General features: G+C 57.6%; 1 protein-coding gene across 1 annotated transcript in view; it reads right to left on the bottom strand.

The window, feature by feature from the left end:
• LOC147084828 (protein kinase C alpha type-like) overlaps window positions 1–23411 on the bottom strand; it is a 95177-nt gene that overhangs the window by 9083 nt on the left and 62683 nt on the right. The window contains exons 6-11 of the mRNA XM_085979542.1: window positions 20553–20690; window positions 18581–18754; window positions 6287–6378; window positions 5037–5099; window positions 870–1008; window positions 611–691 (exon numbers count right to left, since the gene is read on the bottom strand). Coding sequence (XP_085835668.1) covers window positions 611–691; window positions 870–1008; window positions 5037–5099; window positions 6287–6378; window positions 18581–18754; window positions 20553–20690 — 687 coding nt within the window. The remainder of the gene's footprint in view (window positions 1–610; window positions 692–869; window positions 1009–5036; window positions 5100–6286; window positions 6379–18580; window positions 18755–20552; window positions 20691–23411) is intronic.

The following is a 23411-nucleotide window of genomic DNA, read 5'->3' as shown; positions in this document are numbered from 1 at the left end:
GAGGGAGCGCCGCACTGTCGGAGGGGCAGTACTGAGGGAGCGCCGCACTGTCGGAGGGGCAGTACTGAGGGGAGCGCCGCACTGTCGGAGGGGCAGTACTGAGGGAGCGCCGCACTGTCGGAGGGGCAGTACTGAGGGAGCGCCGCACTGTCGGAGGGGCGGTACTGAGGGAGCGCCGCACTGTCGGAGGTGCGGTACTGAGGGAGCGCCGCACTGTCGGAGGTGCGGTACTGAGGGAGCGCCGCACTGTCGGAGGGGCGGTACTGAGGGAGCGCCGCACTGTCGGAGGGGCGGCACTGAGGGAGCGCCGCACTGTCGGAGGGGCGGTACTGAGGGAGCGCCGCACTGTCGGAGGGGCAGTGCTGAGGGAGCGCCGCACTGTCGGAGGGGCAGTACTGAGGGAGCGCCGCACTGTCGGAGGGGCAGTGCTGAGGGAGTGCCGCACTGTCGGAGGGGCAGTACTGAGGGAGCGCTGTACTGTCAGAGGGGCAGTACTGAGGGAGTGGCGCACTGTCGGAAGGGCGGTACTGAGGGAATGCCACAGTGTTGGAGGGGCAGTACTGAGGCAGCGCTGCACTGTCGGAGGGCCCGTCTTTCAGATGAGACTCACCTGTCCTGCCAACATCTCGTACAACAAGACTCCAAAAGCCCACCAGTCCACAGACAACCCATAAGGTTGATAGGTGATGATCTGTAAGGGAAAAGATGTTAGAGAAAGCAGTGGCTGCTGGAATTTAACCTCAGACACCGGGGTAGCCTGTTCTCTATCGGAGCGGATTAACCCTCTCACCCACCTCTCCCCATTTACACTCCGACACCGGGGCAGCCTGTTCCCTATCGGAGGGGGATTAACCATTTATTTTCCGTACCTCAGGAGCGATATAATCTGGAGTGCCACAAAAGGTCCTGGTCGTTATCCCGTTAAAAATATTTTCTTTACACATTCCAAAGTCGGTAATCTTGATGTGCCCCTCGGAATCGAGCATGACGTTATCCAACTTGAGGTCTCTAAGGCCAGAAATCAAGAGGAGATCATTGTACACAATCCCAATGGACCCAAACCCCTTCCCATTCACTCCCACTGTACACAATCCCAATGGACCCAAACCCCTTCCCATTCACTCCCAATGTCCACAATCCCAATGGACCCAAACCCCTTCCCATTCACTCCCACTGTACACAATCCCAATGGAACCAAACCCCTTCCCATTCACTCCCACTGTACACAATCCCAATGGACTCAAACCCCTTCCCATTCACTCCCACTGTACACAATCCCAATGGACCCAAACCCCTTCCCATTCACTCCCACTGTACACAATCCCAATGGACCCAAACCCCTTCCCATTCACTCCCACTGCACACAATCCCAATGGCCCCAAACCCCTTCCCATTCACTCCCACGATACACAATCCCAATGGACCCAAACCCCTTCTCGTTCACTCCCACTGTACACAATCCCAATGGACCCAAACCCCTTCCCATTCACTCCCACTGTACACAATCCCAATGGAACCAAACCCTTCCCATTCACTCCCAATGTACACATTCCCAATGGACCCAAACCCCTTCCCATTCACTCCCACTGTACACAATCCCAATGGAACGAAACCCCTTCCATTCACTCCCACTGTACACAATCCCAATGGACCCAAACCCCTTCCCATTCACTCCCACTGTACACAATCCCAATGGACCCAAACCCCTTCCCATTCACTCCCACTATACGCAATCCCAATGGACCCAAACCCCTTCCCATTCACTCCCACTGTTCACAATCCCAATGGACCCAAACCCCTTCACATTCACTCCCATTGTACACAATCCCAATGGACCCAACCCCTTCCCATTCACTCCCACTGTACACAATCCCAATGGACCCAAACGCCTTCCCATTCACTCGCACTGTACACAATCCCAATGGACCCAAACCCCTTCCCATTCACTCCCACTGTTCACAATCCCAATGGACCCAAACCCCTTCACATTCACTCACATTGTACACAATCCCAATGGACCCAACCCCTTCCCATTCACTCCCACTGTACACAATCCCAATGGACCCAAACGCCTTCCCATTCACTCGCACTGTACACAATCCCAATGGACCCAAACCCCTTCCCATTCACTCCCACTGTACACAATCCCAATGGACCCAAACCCCTTCCCATTCACTCCCACTGTACACAATCCCAATGGACCCAAACCCATTCCCTCCCACTGTACACAATCCCAATGGACCCAAACCCCTTCCCATTCACTCCCACTGTACACAATCCCAATGGACCCAAACCCCTTCCCATTCACTCCCACTGTACACAATCCCAATGGACCCAAACCCCTTCCCATTCACTCCCACTGTACACAATCCCAATGGACCCAAACCCCTTCCCATTCACTCCCACTGTACACAATCCCAATGGACCCAAACCCCTTCCCATTCACTCCCACTGTACACAATCCCAATGGACCCAAACCCCTTCCCATTCACTCCCACTGTACACAATCCCAATGGAATCCAAACCCCTTCCCATTCACTCCCACTGTACACAATCCCAATGGACTCAAACCCCTTCCCATTCACTCCCACTGTACACAATCCCAATGGATCCACACCCCTTCCCATTCACTCCCAATGTACACAATCCCAATGGGCCCAAACCCCTTCGCATTCACTCCGACTGTACACAATCCCAATGGGCCCAACCCCATCTCATTTACTCCCACTGTACACAATCCCAATGGGCCCAAACCCCTTCCCATTCACTCCCACTGTACACAATCCCAATGGACCGAAACCCCTTCCCATTCACTCCCACTGTACACAATCCCAATGGACCGAAACCCCTTCCCATTCACTCCCACTGTACACAATCCCAATGGAACCAAACCCTTCCCATTCACTCCCACTGTACACATTCCCAATGGACCCAAACCCCTTCCCATTCACTCCCACTGTACACAATCCCAATGGACCCAAACCCCTTCCCATTCACTCTCACTGTACAGAATCCCAATGGACCCAAACCCATTCCCATTCACTCCCACTGTACACAATCCCAATGGACTCAACCCCTTCCCATTCACTCCCATTGTACACAATCCCAATGGACCCAAACCCCTTCCCATTCACTCTCACTGCACGCAATCCCAATGGACCCAACCCCTTCCCATTCACTCCCACTGTACACAATCCCAATGGAGCCAAACCCCTTCCCATTCACTCCCACTGTACACAATCCCAATGGACCCAACCCCTTCCCATTCACTCCCACTGTACACAATCCCAATGGACCCAACCCCTTCCCATTCACTCCCACTGTACACAATCCCAATGGACCGAACCCCTTCCCATTCACTCCCACTGTACACAATCCCAATGGACCCAAACCCCTTCACTCCCACTGTACACAATCCCAATGGACCCAAACCCCTTCCCATTCACTCCCACTGTACACAATCCCAATGGACCCAAACCCCTTCCCATTCACTCCCACTGTACACAATCCCAATGGACCCAAACCCCTTCCCATTCACTCCCACTGTACACAATCCCAATGGACCTAAACCCCTTCCCATTCACTCCCACTGTACACAATTCCTATGGACCCAAACCCCTTCCCATTCACTCCCACTGTACACAATTGCAATGGACCCAACCCATTCCCATTCACTCCCAATGTACACAATCCCAATGGACCCAAACCCCTTCCCATTCACTCCCACTGTACACAATCCCAATGGACCCAAACCCTTTCCCATTCACCCCCACTGTACACAATCCCAATGGACACAAACCCCTTCCCATTCACTCCCACTGTACACAATCCCAATGGACCCAACCCCTTCCCATTCACTCCCACTGTACACAATCCCAATGGACCCAAACCCCTTCCCATTCACTCCCATTGTACACAATCCCAATGGACCCAAACCCCTTCCCATTCACTCCCACTGCACACAATCCCAATGGACCCAAACCCCTTCCCACTCACTCCCACTGTGCACAATCCCAATCGATCCAACCCCTTCACATTCACTCCCACTGGACACAATCCCAATGGACCCAAACCCCTTCCCATTCACTCCCACTGTATACAATCCCAATGGACCCAAACCCCTTCCCACTCACTCCCACTGTACACAATCCCAATCGACCCAACCCCTTCCCATTCACTCCCACTGTACACAATCTCAATGGACCCAAACCCCTTCCCATTCACTCCCACTGTACACAGTCCCAATGGACCCAAACCCCTTCCCATTCACTCCCACTGTACACAATCCCAATGGACCCAAACCCTTCCCATTCACTCCCACTGTACACAATCGCAATGGACCCAAACCCTTCCCATTTACACCCACTGTACACAGTCCCAATGGACCCAAACCCCTTCCCATTCACTCCCACTGTACACAGTCCCAATGGACCCAAACCCCTTCCCATTCACTCCCACTGTACACAATCCCAATGGACCCAAACCCCTTCCTATTCACTCAAACTGTTCTGAGCACCATTGGCACATTGTGGGAGGATTTTTTTTTATTCCTTCATGGGATGTGGGCATCGCTGGCGAGGCCAGCATTTATTGCCCATTCCTAGTTGCCCCTTGAGAAGGTGGCGGTGAGCCGCCTTCTTGAACCGCTGCAGTCCGTGTGGTGAAGGTACTCCCACAGCGCTGTCAGGGAGGGAGTTCCAGGATTTTGACCCAGCGACGATGAAGGAACGGCCGATATATTTCCAAGTCAGGATGGTGTGTGACTCGGAGGGGAACTTGGAGGTGGTGGTGTTCCCACGCGCCTGCTGCCCATGTCCTTCTAGGTGGAAGAGGTCGCGGGTTTGGGAGGTGCTTCCGAAGAAGCCTTGGCGAATTGCTGCAGTGCATCTTGTAGATGGTACACACTGCAGCCACGGCGCACCGGTGGTGGAGGGAGTGGATGTTTAAGGTGGTGGGCGGAGAATGGTTTCACAGAGATTAACTCGCATATGAATCGAAGGCTTCGAAAAGGACACAGCGATGGGATCGTTCTGTACCTGTAGATAATGCCATGGTTGTGGAGATAAAAGAGACCGATTGCAATCTCCGCTGCATAGAAGCTGTCGTTCCGGGGTTGTCCCCACAGCAGTGTGTCATTCGAAGAGAGAGAGAGAGAGGGAGAATCGTTAGCTTTCAATTAAACCTCATCGCACTCCACAGACTCAGAGAGGGTGAAACCTGGGACAATCGATTGAGATTTATGATACGGTATCAATCGATTAGTATCAATCGATTAGCTATCAGAGTAATAGGCAAACACAGATAGCGAGGGAGAGAGCGAACGAGAGAGTGAAAGAAAGAGAGAGATAGACAGAGAGAGAGAGAGGGACAGAGAGAAAGACAGAGAGAGAGAGAGAGAGACAGAGAGAGAGAGAGACAGAGAGAGAGACAGAGAGAGAGAGAGCGAGAGAGAGAGAGAGACAGAGAGAGAGAGAGACAGAGAGAGAGAGAGATAGAGAGACAGAGAGAGCGAGAGAGAGTGATAGAGAGACAGAGAGATAGAGAGATAGAGAGAGAGAGAGAGACAGAGACAGAGAGAGACAGAGAGACAGAGAGCGAGAGAGAGAGTGATAGAAAGAGAGAGAGACAGAGAGAGATACAGAGAGAGAGAGAGACAGAGAGAGCGAGAGTGAGAGTGATAGAGAGAGAGACAGAGAGAGATACAGAGAGAGATAGAGAGAGAGAGACAGAGGCAGAGACAGAGAGAGAGACAGACAGAGAGAGAGAGACGGAGAGAGAGACATAGAGACAGACAGAGAGAGGGACGGAGAGAGCGAGAGAGAGAGACAGAGAGAGAGAGACAGGCAGAGAGACAGAGAGAGCGAGAGAGAGCGAGAGCGAGAGAGAGAGAGAGACAGAGAGAGAGAGAGAGAGAGAGAGAGAGACAGAGAGAGACAGAGAGAGACAGAGAGAGAGAGAGAGAGAGAGACAGAGAGAGAGAGAGACAGAGAGACAGAGAGACAGAGAGAGAGAGACAGAGAGACAGGAGAGAGACAGAGAGAGAGAGAGAGAGACAGAGAGAGACAGACGCAGAGACAGAGAGAGAGCGACAGAAAGAGAGAGAGAGAGAGCGACAGAAAGAGAGAGAGAGAGACACAGAGAGACACAGAGAGAGAGAGAGAGAGAGAGAGAGAGAGAGAGCGACAGAGAGAGAGAGACAGAGAGAGAGACACACACAGAGACAGAGAGATGGAGTCAGTGACTGTGTGATAAGGACACAGGTCGAGATTCTGTGCGGGTCACTCACACGGCGTGAGGCTCCTTGAACTTGCCAACCTGCTGAATGTGATACATCAGATCGCCTCCATTAACGTACTCCATCACAAAGTACAGACGGTCCTGGAGAGGGAGAGAGGAGCTCAGGGTCAGACAGAGAGAGAGACACCCACACCGCCAGCGACTGACCCCGTGACCCTCGCCCCGCTAGAGCGCGGGACCCCCGCCCCGCCAGAGCGGGAGACACCCCTGGTGAAACAACAGGCCCCCACCCACACCGCCAGCGACTGAACCCGTGACCCTCGCCCCGCCAGAGCGCGGGACCCCCGCCCCACCAGAGCGGGAGACCCCCCTGGTGAAACAACAGGCCCCCACCCACACCGCCAGCGACTGACCATCTGACTCACAGCCCCCTCTCCCTGTAAACCCCCCATGCCCCCACCCGAGAGCAGAGCCCAGTGTGAGATGTTACACAGGAACAGGAGGAGGCCCATTCAGCCCCTCGATCCTGTTACACAGGAACAGGAGGAGGCCCATTCAGCCCCTCGATCCTGTTACACAGGAACAGGAGGAGGCCCATTCAGCCCCCTCGAGCCTGTTACACAGGAACAGGAGGTGGCCCATTCAGCCCCTCGAGCCTGTTACACAGGAACAGGAGGAGGCCCATTCAACCCCTCGAGCCTGTTACACAGGAACAGGAGGAGGCCCATTCAGCCCCTCGAGCCTGTTACACAGGAACAGGAGGAGGCCCATTCAGCCTCTCAAGACTGTTACACCAGAACAGGAGGAGGCCCATTCAGCCCCTCAAGCCTGTTACACAGGAACAGGAGGAGGCCCATTCAGCCCCCTCGAGCCTGTTACACAGGAACAGGAGGAGGCCCATTCAGCCCCTCGAGCCTGTTACACAGGAACAGGAGGAGGCCCATTCAGCCCCTCGAGCCTGTTACACAGGAACAGGAGAAGGCCCATTCAGCCCCTCGAGCCTATTACACAGGAACAGGAGGAGGCCCATTCAGCCCCCTCGAGCCTGTTACACAGGAACAGGAGGAGGCCCATTCAGCCCCCTCGAGCCTGTTACACAGGAACAGGAGGAGGCCCATTCAGCCCCCTCGAGCCTGTTACACAGGAACAGGAGGAGGCCCATTCAGCCCCTCGAGCCTGTTACACAGGAACAGGAGGAGGCCCATTCAGCCCCTCGAGCCTGTTACACAGGAACAGGAGGAGGCCCATTCAGCCCCTCGAGCCTGTTACACAGGAACAGGAGGAGGCCCATTCAGCCCCTCGAGCCTGTTACACAGGAACAGGAGGAGGCCCATTCAGCCCCTCGAGCCTGTTACACAGGAACAGGAGGAGGCACATTCAGCCCCTCGAGCCTGTTACACAGGAACAGGAGGAGGCCCATTCAGCCCCTCGAGCCTGTTACACAGGAACAGGAGGAGGCCCATTCAGCCCCTCGAGCCTGTTACACAGGAACAGGAGGAGGCACATTCAGCCCCTCGAGCCTGTTACACAGGAACAGGAGGAGGCCCATTCAGCCCCCTCGAGCCTATTACACAGGAACAGGAGGAGGCCCATTCAGCCCCTCGAGCCTGTTACACAGGAACAGGAGAAGGCCCATTCAGCCCCTCGAGCCTATTACACAGGAACAGGAGGAGGCCCATTCAGCCCCTCGAGCCTGTTACACAGGAACAGGAGAAGGCCCATTCAGCCCTCGAGCCTATTACACAGGAACAGGAGGAGGCCCATTCAGCCCCTCGAGCCTGTTACACAGGAACAGGAGGAGGCCCATTCAGCCCCCTCGAGCCTGCTACACAGGAACAGGAGGAGGCCCATTCAGCCCCTCGAGCCTGTTACACAGAACAGGAGGAGGCTCATTCAGCCCCCTCGAGCCTGTTACACAGGAACAGGAGGAGGCACATTCAGCCCCTCGAGCCTGTTACACAGGAACAGGAGGAGGCCCATTCAGCCCCCTCGAGCCTGTTACACAGGAACAGGAGGAAACCCATTCAGCCCCTCGAGCCTGTTACACAGGAACAGGAGGAGGCCCATTCAGCCCCTCGAGCCTGTTACACAGGAACAGGAGGAGGCCCATTCAGCCCCTCGAGCCTGTTACACAGGAACAGGAGGAGGCCCATTCAGCCCCTCGAGCCTGTTACACAGGAACAGGAGGAGGCCCATTCAGCCCCCTCGAGCCTGTTACACAGGAACAGGAGGAGGCCCATTCAGCCCCTCGAGCCTAATACACAGGAACAGGAGGAGGCCCATTCAGCCCCCTCGAGCCTATTACACAGGAACAGGAGGAGGCCCATTCAGCCCCTCGAGCCTATTACACAGGAACAGGAGGAGGCCCATTCAGCCCTCTCGAGCCTGTTACACAGGAACAGGAGGAGGCCCATTCAGCCCCTCGAGCCTGTTACACAGGAACAGGAGGAGGCCCATTCAGCGCCCTCGAGCCTGTTACACAGGAACAGGAGAAGGCCCATTCAGCCCCCTCGAGCCTGTTACACAGGAACAGGAGGAGACCCATTCAGCCCCTCGAGCCTGTTACACAGGAACAGGAGGAGGCCCATTCAACCCCTCGAGCCTGTGACACAGGAACAGGAGGCCCATTCAGCCCCTCGAGCCTGTTACACAGGAACAGGAGGAGGCCCATTCAGCCCCTCGAGCCTGTTACACAGGAACAGGAGGCCCATTCAGCCCCTCGAGCCTGTTACACAGGAACAGGAGGAGGCCCATTCAGCCCCTCGAGCCTGTTACACAGGAACAGGAGGAGGCCCATTCAGCCCCCTCGAGCCTGTTACACAGGAACAGGAGGAGGCCAATTCAGCCCCTCGAGCCTGTTACACAGGAACAGGAGGAGGCCCATTCAGCCCCTCGAGCCTGTTACACAGGAACAGGAGGAGGCCAATTCAGCCCCTCGAGCCTGTTACACAGGAACAGGAGGAGGCCCATTCAGCCCCCTCGAGCCTGTTACACAGGAACAGGAGGAGGCCCATTCAGCCCCTCGAGCCTGTTACACAGGAACAGGAGGAGGCCCATTCAGCCCCTCGAGCCTGTTACACAGGAACAGGAGGAGGCCCATTCAGCCCCCTCGAGCCTGTTACACAGGAACAGGAGGAGGCCCATTCAGCCCCTCGAGCCTGTTACACAGGAACAGGAGGAGGTCCATTCAGCCACTCGATCCTGTTACACAGGAACAGGAGGAGGGCCATTCAGCCCCCTCGAGCCTGTTACACAGGAACAGGAGGAGGCCCATTCAGCCCCCTCGATTCTGTTACACAGGAACAGGAGGAGGCTCATTCAGCCCCTTGAGCCTGTTACACAGGAACAGGAGGAGGCCCATTCAGCCCCTCGAGCCTGTTACACAGGACACGAGGAGGCCAATTCAGCCCCTCGAGCCTGTTACACAGGAACAGGAGGAGGCCCATTCAGCCCCTCGAGCCTGTTACACAGGAACAGGAGGAGGCCCATTCAGCCCCCTCGAGCCCGTTACACAGGAACAGGAGGAGGCCCATTCAGCCCCCTCGAGCCCGTTACACAGGAACAGGAGGAGGCCCATTCAGCCCCTCGAGCCTATTACACAGGAACAGGAGGAGGCCCATTCAGCCCCTCGAGCCTATGACACAGGAACAGGAGGAGGCCCATTCAGCCCCTCGAGCCTGTTACACAGGAACAGGAGGAGGCCCATTCAGCCCCCTCGAGCCTGTTACACAGGAACAGGAGGAGGCCAATTCAGCCCCTCGAGCCTGTTACACAGGAACAGGAGGAGGCCCATTCAGCCCCTCGAGCCTGTTACACAGGAACAGGAGGAGGCCAATTCAGCCCCTCGAGCCTGTTACACAGGAACAGGAGGAGGCCCATTCAGCCCCCTCGAGCCTGTTGCACAGGAACAGGAGGAGGCCCATTCAGCCCCTCGAGCCTGTTACACAGGAACAGGAGGAGGCCCATTCAGCCCCTCGAGCCTGTTACACAGGAACAGGAGGAGGCCCATTCAGCCCCCTCGAGCCTGTTACACAGGAACAGGAGGAGGCCCATTCAGCCCCTCGAGCCTGTTACACAGGAACAGGAGGAGGTCCATTCAGCCACTCGATCCTGTTACACAGGAACAGGAGGAGGGCCATTCAGCCCCCTCGAGCCTGTTACACAGGAACAGGAGGAGGCCCATTCAGCCCCCTCGATTCTGTTACACAGGAACAGGAGGAGGCTCATTCAGCCCCTTGAGCCTGTTACACAGGAACAGGAGGAGGCCCATTCAGCCCCTCGAGCCTGTTACACAGGACACGAGGAGGCCAATTCAGCCCCTCGAGCCTGTTACACAGGAACAGGAGGAGGCCCATTCAGCCCCTCGAGCCTGTTACACAGGAACAGGAGGAGGCCCATTCAGCCCCCTCGAGCCCGTTACACAGGAACAGGAGGAGGCCCATTCAGCCCCTCGAGCCTGTTACACAGGAACAGGAGGAGGCCCATTCAACCCCTCGACCCTGTTACACAGGAACAAGAGGAGGCCCATTCAGCCCCTCGAGCCTGCTACACAGGAACAGGAGGAGGCCCATTCAGCCCCCTCGAGCCTGCTACACAGGAACAGGAGGAGGCCCATTCAGCCCCTCGAGCCTGTTACACAGGAACAGGAGGAGGCCCATTCAGCCCCTCGAGCCTGTTACACAGGAACAGGAGGAGGCCCATTCAGCCCCTCGAGCCTGTTACACAGGAACAGGAGGAGGCCCATTCAGCCCCCTCGAGCCTGTTACACAGGAACAGGAGGAAACCCATTCAGCCCCTCGAGCCTGTTACACAGGAACAGGAGGAGGCCCATTCAGCCCCTCGAGCCTGTTACACAGGAACAGGAGGAGGCCCATTCAGCCCCTCGAGCCTGTTACACAGGAACAGGAGGAGGCCCATTCAGCCCCTCGAGCCTGTTACACAGGAACAGGAGGAGGCCCATTCAGCCCCCTCGAGCCTGTTACACAGGAACAGGAGGAGGCCCATTCAGCCCCTCGAGCCTAATACACAGGAACAGGAGGAGGCCCATTCAGCCCCCTCGAGCCTATTACACAGGAACAGGAGGAGGCCCATTCAGCCCCTCGAGCCTATTACACAGGAACAGGAGGAGGCCCATTCAGCCCTCTCGAGCCTGTTACACAGGAACAGGAGGAGGCCCATTCAGCCCCTCGAGCCTGTTACACAGGAACAGGAGGAGGCCCATTCAGCGCCCTCGAGCCTGTTACACAGGAACAGGAGAAGGCCCATTCAGCCCCCTCGAGCCTGTTACACAGGAACAGGAGGAGACCCATTCAGCCCCTCGAGCCTGTTACACAGGAACAGGAGGAGGCCCATTCAACCCCTCGAGCCTGTGACACAGGAACAGGAGGCCCATTCAGCCCCTCGAGCCTGTTACACAGGAACAGGAGGAGGCCCATTCAGCCCCTCGAGCCTGTTACACAGGAACAGGAGGCCCATTCAGCCCCTCGAGCCTGTTACACAGGAACAGGAGGAGGCCCATTCAGCCCCTCGAGCCTATTACACAGGAACAGGAGGAGGCCCATTCAGCCCCTCGAGCCTATGACACAGGAACAGGAGGAGGCCCATTCAGCCCCTCGAGCCTGTTACACAGGAACAGGAGGAGGCCCATTCAGCCCCCTCGAGCCTGTTACACAGGAACAGGAGGAGGCCAATTCAGCCCCTCGAGCCTGTTACACAGGAACAGGAGGAGGCCCATTCAGCCCCTCGAGCCTGTTACACAGGAACAGGAGGAGGCCAATTCAGCCCCTCGAGCCTGTTACACAGGAACAGGAGGAGGCCCATTCAGCCCCCTCGAGCCTGTTACACAGGAACAGGAGGAGGCCCATTCAGCCCCTCGAGCCTGTTACACAGGAACAGGAGGAGGCCCATTCAGCCCCTCGAGCCTGTTACACAGGAACAGGAGGAGGCCCATTCAGCCCCCTCGAGCCTGTTACACAGGAACAGGAGGAGGCCCATTCAGCCCCTCGAGCCTGTTACACAGGAACAGGAGGAGGCCCATTCAGCCCCTCGAGCCTGTTACACAGGAACAGGAGGAGGCCCATTCAGCCACTCGATCCTGTTACACAGGAACAGGAGGAGGGCCATTCAGCCCCCTCGAGCCTGTTACACAGGAACAGGAGGAGGCCCATTCAGCCCCCTCGATTCTGTTACACAGGAACAGGAGGAGGCTCATTCAGCCCCTTGAGCCTGTTACACAGGAACAGGAGGAGGCCCATTCAGCCCCTCGAGCCTGTTACACAGGACACGAGGAGGCCAATTCAGCCCCTCGAGCCTGTTACACAGGAACAGGAGGAGGCCCATTCAGCCCCTCGAGCCTGTTACACAGGAACAGGAGGAGGCCCATTCAGCCCCCTCGAGCCCGTTACACAGGAACAGGAGGAGGCCCATTCAGCCCCTCGAGCCTGTTACACAGGAACAGGAGGAGGCCCATTCAACCCCTCGACCCTGTTACACAGGAACAAGAGGAGGCCCATTCAGCCCCTCGAGCCTGTTACACAGGAACAGGAGGAGGTCCATTCAGCCCCTCGATCCTGTTACACAGGAACAGGAGGAGGACCATTCAGCCCCCTCGAGCCTGTTACACAGGAACAGGAGGAGGCCCATTCAGCCCCTCGAGCCTGTTACATAGGAACAGGAGGAGGCTCATTCAGCCCCCTCGAGCCTGTTACACAGGAACAGGAGGAGGCACATTCAGCCCCTCGAGCCTGTTACACAGGAACAGGAGGAGGCCCATTCAGCCCCCTCGAGCCTGTTACACAGGAACAGGAGGAAACCCATTCAGCCCCTCGAGCCTGTTACACAGGAACAGGAGGAGGCCCATTCAGCCCCTCGAGCCTGTTACACAGGAACAGGAGGAGGCCCATTCAGCCCCTCGAGCCTGTTACACAGGAACAGGAGGAGGCCCATTCAGCCCCTCGAGCCTGTTACACAGGAACAGGAGGAGGCCCATTCAGCCCCCTCGAGCCTGTTACACAGGAACAGGAGGAGGCCCATTCAGCCCCTCGAGCCTAATACACAGGAACAGGAGGAGGCCCATTCAGCCCCCTCGAGCCTATTACACAGGAACAGGAGGAGGCCCATTCAGCCCCTCGAGCCTATTACACAGGAACAGGAGGAGGCCCATTCAGCCCTCTCGAGCCTGTTACACAGGAACAGGAGGAGGCCCATTCAGCCCCTCGAGCCTGTTACACAGGAACAGGAGGAGGCCCATTCAGCGCCCTCGAGCCTGTTACACAGGAACAGGAGAAGGCCCATTCAGCCCCCTCGAGCCTGTTACACAGGAACAGGAGGAGACCCATTCAGCCCCTCGAGCCTGTTACACAGGAACAGGAGGAGGCCCATTCAACCCCTCGAGCCTGTGACACAGGAACAGGAGGCCCATTCAGCCCCTCGAGCCTGTTACACAGGAACAGGAGGAGGCCCATTCAGCCCCTCGAGCCTGTTACACAGGAACAGGAGGCCCATTCAGCCCCTCGAGCCTGTTACACAGGAACAGGAGGAGGCCCATTCAGCCCCTCGAGCCTGTTACACAGGAACAGGAGGAGGCCCATTCAGCCCCCTCGAGCCTGTTACACAGGAACAGGAGGAGGCCAATTCAGCCCCTCGAGCCTGTTACACAGGAACAGGAGGAGGCCCATTCAGCCCCTCGAGCCTGTTACACAGGAACAGGAGGAGGCCAATTCAGCCCCTCGAGCCTGTTACACAGGAACAGGAGGAGGCCCATTCAGCCCCCTCGAGCCTGTTACACAGGAACAGGAGGAGGCCCATTCAGCCCCTCGAGCCTGTTACACAGGAACAGGAGGAGGCCCATTCAGCCCCTCGAGCCTGTTACACAGGAACAGGAGGAGGCCCATTCAGCCCCCTCGAGCCTGTTACACAGGAACAGGAGGAGGCCCATTCAGCCCCTCGAGCCTGTTACACAGGAACAGGAGGAGGTCCATTCAGCCACTCGATCCTGTTACACAGGAACAGGAGGAGGGCCATTCAGCCCCCTCGAGCCTGTTACACAGGAACAGGAGGAGGCCCATTCAGCCCCCTCGATTCTGTTACACAGGAACAGGAGGAGGCTCATTCAGCCCCTTGAGCCTGTTACACAGGAACAGGAGGAGGCCCATTCAGCCCCTCGAGCCTGTTACACAGGACACGAGGAGGCCAATTCAGCCCCTCGAGCCTGTTACACAGGAACAGGAGGAGGCCCATTCAGCCCCTCGAGCCTGTTACACAGGAACAGGAGGAGGCCCATTCAGCCCCCTCGAGCCCGTTACACAGGAACAGGAGGAGGCCCATTCAGCCCCTCGAGCCTGTTACACAGGAACAGGAGGAGGCCCATTCAACCCCTCGACCCTGTTACACAGGAACAGGAGGAGGCCAATTCAGCCCCTCGAGCCTGTTGCACAGGAACAGGAGGAGGCCCATTCAGCCCCCTCGAGCCTGTTACACAGGAACAGGAGGAGGCCCATTCAGCCCCTCGAGCCTGTTACACAGGAACAGGAGGAGGCCCATTCAGCCCCTCGAGCCTGTTACACAGGAACAGGAGGAGGCCCATTCAGCCCCCTCGAGCCTGTTACACAGGAACAGGAGGAGGCCCATTCAGCCCCTCGAGCCTGTTACACAGGAACAGGAGGAGGTCCATTCAGCCACTCGATCCTGTTACACAGGAACAGGAGGAGGGCCATTCAGCCCCCTCGAGCCTGTTACACAGGAACAGGAGGAGGCCCATTCAGCCCCCTCGATTCTGTTACACAGGAACAGGAGGAGGCTCATTCAGCCCCTTGAGCCTGTTACACAGGAACAGGAGGAGGCCCATTCAGCCCCTCGAGCCTGTTACACAGGACACGAGAAGGCCAATTCAGCCCCTCGAGCCTGTTACACAGGAACAGGAGGAGGCCCATTCAGCCCCTCGAGCCTGTTACACAGGAACAGGAGGAGGCCCATTCAGCCCCCTCGAGCCCGTTACACAGGAACAGGAGGAGGCCCATTCAGCCCCTCGAGCCTGTTACACAGGAACAGGAGGAGGCCCATTCAGCCCCTCGAGCCTGTTACACAGGAACAGGAGGAGGCCCATTCAACCCCTCGACCCTGTTACACAGGAACAAGAGGAGGCCCATTCAGCCCCTCGAGCCTGTTACACAGGAACAGGAGGAGGTCCATTCAGCCCCTCGATCCTGTTACACAGGAACAGGAGGAGGACCATTCAGCCCCCTCGAGCCTGTTACGCAGGAACAGGAGGAGGCTCATTCAGCCCCCTCGAGCCTGTTACACAGGAACAGGAGGAGGCACATTCAGCCCCTCGAGCCTGTTACACAGGAACAGGAGGAGGCCCATTCAGCCCCCTCGAGCCTGTTACACAGGAACAGGAGGAAACCCATTCAGCCCCTCGAGCCTGTTACACAGGAACAGGAGGAGGCCCATTCAGCCCCTCGAGCCTGTTACACAGGAACAGGAGGAGGCCCATTCAGCCCCTCGAGCCTGTTACACAGGAACAGGAGGAGGCCCATTCAGCCCCTCGAGCCTGTTACACAGGAACAGGAGGAGGCCCATTCAGCCCCCTCGAGCCTGTTACACAGGAACAGGAGGAGGCCCATTCAGCCCCTCGAGCCTAATACACAGGAACAGGAGGAGGCCCATTCAGCCCCCTCGAGCCTATTACACAGGAACAGGAGGAGGCCCATTCAGCCCCTCGAGCCTATTACACAGGAACAGGAGGAGGCCCATTCAGCCCTCTCGAGCCTGTTACACAGGAACAGGAGGAGGCCCATTCAGCCCCTCGAGCCTGTTACACAGGAACAGGAGGAGGCCCATTCAGCGCCCTCGAGCCTGTTACACAGGAACAGGAGAAGGCCCATTCAGCCCCCTCGAGCCTGTTACACAGGAACAGGAGGAGACCCATTCAGCCCCTCGAGCCTGTTACACAGGAACAGGAGGAGGCCCATTCAACCCCTCGAGCCTGTGACACAGGAACAGGAGGCCCATTCAGCCCCTCGAGCCTGTTACACAGGAACAGGAGGAGGCCCATTCAGCCCCTCGAGCCTGTTACACAGGAACAGGAGGCCCATTCAGCCCCTCGAGCCTGTTACACAGGAACAGGAGGAGGCCCATTCAGCCCCTCGAGCCTATTACACAGGAACAGGAGGAGGCCCATTCAGCCCCTCGAGCCTATGACACAGGAACAGGAGGAGGCCCATTCAGCCCCTCGAGCCTGTTACACAGGAACAGGAGGAGGCCCATTCAGCCCCCTCGAGCCTGTTACACAGGAACAGGAGGAGGCCAATTCAGCCCCTCGAGCCTGTTACACAGGAACAGGAGGAGGCCCATTCAGCCCCTCGAGCCTGTTACACAGGAACAGGAGGAGGCCCATTCAGCCCCTCGAGCCTGTTACACAGGAACAGGAGGAGGCCCATTCAGCCCCCTCGAGCCTGTTACACAGGAACAGGAGGAGGCCCATTCAGCCCCTCGAGCCTGTTACACAGGAACAGGAGGAGGCCCATTCAGCCCCTCGAGCCTGTTACACAGGAACAGGAGGAGGCCCATTCAGCCCCCTCGAGCCTGTTACACAGGAACAGGAGGAGGCCCATTCAGCCCCTCGAGCCTGTTACACAGGAACAGGAGGAGGTCCATTCAGCCACTCGATCCTGTTACACAGGAACAGGAGGAGGGCCATTCAGCCCCCTCGAGCCTGTTACACAGGAACAGGAGGAGGCCCATTCAGCCCCCTCGATTCTGTTACACAGGAACAGGAGGAGGCTCATTCAGCCCCTTGAGCCTGTTACACAGGAACAGGAGGAGGCCCATTCAGCCCCTCGAGCCTGTTACACAGGACACGAGGAGGCCAATTCAGCCCCTCGAGCCTGTTACACAGGAACAGGAGGAGGCCCATTCAGCCCCTCGAGCCTGTTACACAGGAACAGGAGGAGGCCCATTCAGCCCCCTCGAGCCCGTTACACAGGAACAGGAGGAGGCCCATTCAGCCCTTCGAGCCTGTTACACAGGAACAGGAGGAGGCCCATTCAACCCCTCGACCCTGTTACACAGGAACAAGAGGAGGCCCATTCAGCCCCTCGAGCCTGTTACACAGGAACAGGAGGAGGTCCATTCAGCCCCTCGATCCTGTTACACAGGAACAGGAGGAGGACCATTCAGCCCCCTCGAGCCTGTTACACAGGAACAGGAGGAGGCCCATTCAGCCCCTCGAGCCTGTTACACAGGAACAGGAGGAGGCCCATTCAGCCCCTCGAGCCTGTTACACAGGAACAGGAGGAGGCCCATTCAGCCCCCTCGAGCCTGTTACGCAGGAACAGGAGGAGGCTCATTCAGCCCCCTCGAGCCTGTTACACAGGAACAGGAGGAGGCACATTCAGCCCCTCGAGCCTGTTACACAGGAACAGGAGGAGGCCCATTCAGCCCCCTCGATTCTGTTACACAGGAACAGGAGGAGGCTCATTCAGCCCCTCGAGCCTGTTACACAGGAACAGGAGGAGGCCCATTCAGCCCCTCGAGCCTGTTACACAGGAACAGGAGGAGGCTCATTCAGCCCCTCGAGCCTGTTACACAGGAACAGGAGGAGGCCCATTCAGCCCCCTCGAGCCTGTTACACATCTACCTCCGACAGTGCAGCGCTCTCTCATTACTGGCACCGGGGAGTGTGGGCCTGGATTATGGGGCTCAAGTCCTAGAGTATATACATCTACCTCCGACAGTGCAGCGCTCCCTCAGTACTGGCACTGGGGAGTGTGGGCCTGGATTATGGGGCTCGAGTCCTAGTGTATATACATCTACCTCCGACAGTGCAGCGCTCCCTCAGTACTGGCACCGGGGAGTGTGGGCCTGGATTATGGGGCTCGAGTCCTAGAGTATATACATCTATCTCCGACAGTTCAGCGCTCCCTCAGTACTGGCACCGGGGAGTGTGGGCCTGGATTATGGGGCTCGAGTCCTAGAGTATATACATCTACCTCCGACAGTGCAGCGCTCCCTCAGTACTGGCACCGGGGAGTGTGGGCCTGGATTACGGAGCTCAAGTCCTAGAGTATATACATCTACCTCTGACAGTGCAGCGCTCCCTCAGTACTGGCACCGGGGAGAGTGGGCCTGGATTATGGTGATCGAGTCCTAGAGTATATACATCTACCTCCGACAGTGTAGCGCTCCCTCAGTACTGGCACCGGGGAGAGTGGGCCTGGATTATGGGGCTCGAGACGATGTGGTACAGGCTCGAACCCACGATCTACTGACTCAGAAGCCAGAGGGGAACTATACAGCGAGCCAGGGCTGGTCCGAACACTCCCCCGGGGCCCAGGATACTTACCAAGGTCTGGAAGCTGCAGTGAAGCTGGGTGAGGAAGTGCGGAGGGTCGGGCATGGCGAGGACTCGCTTCTCCACCAGTGTGCACTCCACATCATCGTCCTGGATGACCACGTCCTTCTTCAAGATCTTGATGGCGTAGAGCTCCTCTGTCCCGCGGAACTCGGCCAGGAGGACCTTCGCAGGGAGGTGGCGGGGCGGGGGGGGGGTGGGTGGGGGAGGGGGGAGGATGAAGCACAAGAGGCACGCTGTTAACGCAAGGCCCCCTACCCCACCGAGCACAGCAAGATCCCACGGGTACCGATCGTAATGCAAGGCCCCCTACCCCACCAACCGGATCCAAACACCACCCCGCCACGAGCACAGCAAGATCCCGCGGGCACCGATCTTAATGCAAGGCCCCCTACCCCACCAACCGGATCCACCCGCCCCCCTCTCCCCCGCAAGCACAGCAAGATCCCGCGGGCACCGATCGAGTCGATGACCTGTGGTTGGGTTTTCTTTGCAATAATTTGCCACGTCCCTGAGGATTTTTCACCCCGCGCCACGACGGGGGCGCCCTCGGCCATTTTGCGCACAGCAAGATCCCACCAGAACTGGCGCTGTATCACCCGCCCCGTCCCACCATCCGGAGCAGAGATGTTGAGCTAAGGGATTGATGTTGGCCCCAGGACACCGGGGAGAACTCCCCCCTCTCATCTTCTTCCAATAGTGGCCGTGGGATCTTTTACGTCCACCTGAGAGAGCAGACGGGGGCCTCGGTTTAACGTCTCGTCCGAAAGACGGCACCTCCGACAGTGCAGCACTCCCTCAGTACTGGCACCGGGGAGTGTGGGCCTGGATTATGGGGCTCGAGTCCCAGAGTATATACATCTACCTCCGACAGTGCAGCGTTCCCTCAGTACTGGCACCGGGAAGTGTGGGCCTGGATTATGGGGCTCGAGTCCTAGAGTATGTACATCCACCTCCGACAGTGCAGCGCTCCCTCAGTACTGGCACCGGGGAGTGTGGGCCTGGATTATGGGGCTCAAGTCCTAGAGTATATACATCTACCTCCGACAGTGCAGCGCTCCCTCAGTACTGGCACCGGGAAGTGTGGGCCTGGATTATGGGGCTCGAGTCCTAGAGTATATACATCTACCTCCGACAGTGCAGCGCTCCCTCAGTACTGGCACCGGGGAGTGTGGGCCTGGATTATGGGGCTCGAGTCCTAGAGTATATACATCTACCTCTGACAGTGCAGCGCTCCCTCAGTACTGGCACCGGGAAGTGTGGGCCTGGATTATGGGGCTCGAGTCCTAGAGTATATACATCTACCTCCGACAGTGCAGCGCTCCCTCAGTACTGGCACCGGGAAGTGTGGGCCTGGATTATGGGGCTCGAGTCCTCGAGTATATACATCTACCTCCGACAGTGCAGCACTCCTTCAGTACTGGCACCGGGGAGTGTGGGCCTGGATTATGGGGCTCGAGTCCTAGAGTATATACATCTACCTCCGACAGTGCAGCACTCCCTCAGTACTGGCACCGGGAAGTGTGGGCCTGGATTATGGGGCTCGAGTCCTAGAGTGTATACATCTACCTCCGACAGTGCAGCGCTCCCTCAGTACTGGCACCGGGGAGTGTGGGCCTGGATTATGGGGCTCGAGTCCTAGAGTATATACATCTACCTCCGACAGTGCAGCGCTCCCTCAATACTGGCACCGGGGAGTGTGGGCCTGGATTATGGGGCTCGAGTCCTAGAGTATATACATCTACCTCCGACAGTGCAGTGCTCCCTCAGTACTGGCACCGGGGAGTGTGGGCCTGGATTATGGGGCTCGAGTTCTAGAGTATATACATCTACCTCCGACAGTGCAGCGCTCCCTCAGTACTGGCACCGGGGGGTCAGCGAGCGATCAGTGCCCATGGGGTGGGGTGGGGTGGGGGAGAGGAACTTGGGGATAATGGAGGAGATATTCTTTGGTGCCACTTACCTTCCCAAAGCTCCCCTTGCCCAGAACCATCAAAAAGTTGAAATCAGATGGTCCATAGTTGCTCCCAAAGGTGGGGACACACATCGGACTGGCAGCTGGACTCAAGGTCTTCGAGGGTGAAGGACTCAACTTTGCTTTCTGAGAGACAGAGATAGAGAGACAGTCAGCAAGATTGCCCGGTGTCAATTGTTCCCCCAATGACTCCTTGCTCCCCCTTTCTCTCCCTCTTTCTCCCTCGCATCTGGCCACCACTCCGCTCCATCTCCAAGGCCGCCTGCCTCCGCCCTCGGTCACATCGCCCGTCTCCGCTCCTGCCTCAGCTCATCCGCTGCTGAAACCCTCGTCCCTGCCTTTCTCACCTCCAGGCTCGACTATTCCGACTCTCCCCTGGCCGACCTCCCACCTCCCGCCCTCCGTAAACCTCACCTCATCCCAAACTCTCGCTGCCCCCCCGTGTCCTTACTCGCACCGGGTCCCGTTCAACCATCACCCCCTGTGCTCGCCCCCTCCCTATCTCTGTAACCTCCTCCAGCCCTACAATTCTCATCCTCCTGTTCAAATCCCTCCATGGCCCCTCGCCCCCTCCCTATCTCTGTAACCTCCTCCAGCCCTACAATCCTCATCCTCCTGTTCAAATCCCTCCATGGCCCTCGCCCCCTCCCTATCTCTGTAACCTCCTCCAGCCCCTACAATTCTCATCCTCCTGTTCAAATCCCTCCATGGCCCCTCGCCCCCCCTCCCTATCTCTGTAACCTCCTCCAGCCCTACAATTCTCATCCTCCTGTTCAAATCCCTCCATGGCCCTCACCCCCTCCCTATCTCTGTAACCTCCTCCAGCCCCTACAATTCTCATCCTCCTGTTCAAATCCCTCCATGGCCCTCGCCCCCTCCCTATCTCTGTAACCTCCTCCAGCCCCTACAACTCTCATCCTCCTGTTCAAATCCCTCCATGGCCCTCACCCCCTCCCTATCTCTGTAACCTCCTCCAGCCCTACAATTCTCATCCTCCTGTTCAAATCCCTCCATGGCCCTCACCCCCCTCCCTATCTCTGTAACCTCCTCCAGCCCCTACAATTCTCATCCTCCTGTTCAAATCCCTCCGTGGCCCTCACCCCCTCCCTATCTCTGTAACCTCCTCCAGCCCCTACAACTCTCATCCTCCTGTTCAAATCCCTCCATGGCCCTCACCCCCTCCCTATCTCTGTAACCTCCTCCAGCCCCTACAATTCTCATCCTCCTGTTCAAATCTCTCCATGGCCCTCGCCCCCTCCCCATCTCTGTAACCTCCTCCAGCCCCTACAATTCTCATCCTCCTGTTCAAATCCCTCCATGGCCCTCGCTCCCTCCCTATCTCTGTAACCTCCTACGACCCTCCGAGATCTCTGCGCTCCTCCAATTCTGCCCTCTTGAGCATCCCCAATTTCCATCGCTCCACCATTGGCGGCCGTGCCTTCAGCTGCCTGGGGCCCTGAGCTCTGGAATTCCCTCCCTAAACCTCTCTGCCTCTCTCTCCTCCTTTAAGACGCTCCTTAAAACCGACCTCTTTGACCCAGCTTTTGGTCATCTCGTTATCTCCTTCTGTGGCTGGGGTCAGATTTTGTTTGATAATCGCTCCTGTGAAGCGCCCTCGGACGTTTTACTACTTTAACGGCCGGGTATAAATGCGAGTTGTCGATGGTGGAACAGAGGAATGTGGGTGGGGGCGTTGGCAGATGCTGAAGGCCATGAGCTGGGCCGTAAGGCTGGAGGTCGGTGGGCAGAGGCTGTGGACGGACTAACTCTTGTAGGACGTGTTCAATGCCTAGTTCCTATAGCAACACCTCAGGCTGCAACCCCGGCCTTGCTGAGTTGGCCGACCTCCTCCTGTGTGGTACTGAGGCCCACACACACCTCTCCATCAAGGGCCTGAGGCCTCTCCCTCCTCCTGTGTGGTACTGAGGCCCAAACACACACCTCTCCATCAATGGCCTGAGGCCTCTCCCTCCTCCTGTGGTCCTGAGGCCCACACACACCTCTCCATCAAGGGCCTGAGGCCTCTCCCTCCTCCTCTGTGGTACTGAGGCCCAAACACACACCTCTCCATCAATGGCCTGAGGCCTCTCCCTCCTCCTGGATGGTACTGAGGCCCAAACACACACCTCTCCATCAAGGGCCTGAGGCCTCTCCCTCCTCCTGTGGTACTGAGGCCCAAACACACACCTCTCCATCAATGGCCTGAGGTCTCTCCCTCCTCCTGTGTGGTACTGAGGCCCACACACACCTCTCCATCAATGGCCTGAGGCCTCTCCCTCATCCTGTGTGGTACTGAGGCCCACACTCACCTCTCCATCAATGGCCTGAGGCCTCTCCCTCCTCCTGTGGTGCTGAGGCCCAAACACACACCTCTCCAGCAATGGCCTGAGGCCTCTCCCACCTCCTGTGTGGTACTGAGGCCCACACACACCTCTCCATCAATGGCCTGAGGCCTCTCCTCCTCCTGTGGTACTGAGGCCTACACTCACCTCTCCATCAATGGCCTGAGGCCTCTCCCTCCTCCTGTGGTGCTGAGGCCCAAACACACACCTCTCCAGCAATGGCCTGAGGCCTCTCCCACCTCCTGTGTGGTACTGAGGCCCACACACACCTCTCCATCAATGGCCTGAGGCCTCTCCTCCTCCTGTGGTACTGAGGCCCAAACACACACCTCTCCATCAATGGCCTGAGGCCTCTCCCTCCTCCTGTGGTCCTGAGGCCCACACACACCTCTCCAGCAAGGGCCTGAGGCCTCTCCCTCCTCCTGTGTGGTACTGAGGCCCACACACACCTCTCCATCAATGGCCTGAGGCCTCTCCTCCTCCTGTGGTACTGAGGCCCAAACAC

Source organism: Somniosus microcephalus, unplaced genomic scaffold (genome assembly GCF_052327205.1).
Source record: "Somniosus microcephalus isolate GS21.2 unplaced genomic scaffold, FLI_Smic_1.0 unresolved_chr9, whole genome shotgun sequence".
In the NCBI taxonomy this organism is placed as follows: domain Eukaryota; kingdom Metazoa; phylum Chordata; class Chondrichthyes; order Squaliformes; family Somniosidae; genus Somniosus; species Somniosus microcephalus.
Note: the sequence above shows the minus strand (reverse complement) of the source record. Positions and strands in the feature narration are given on the sequence as shown.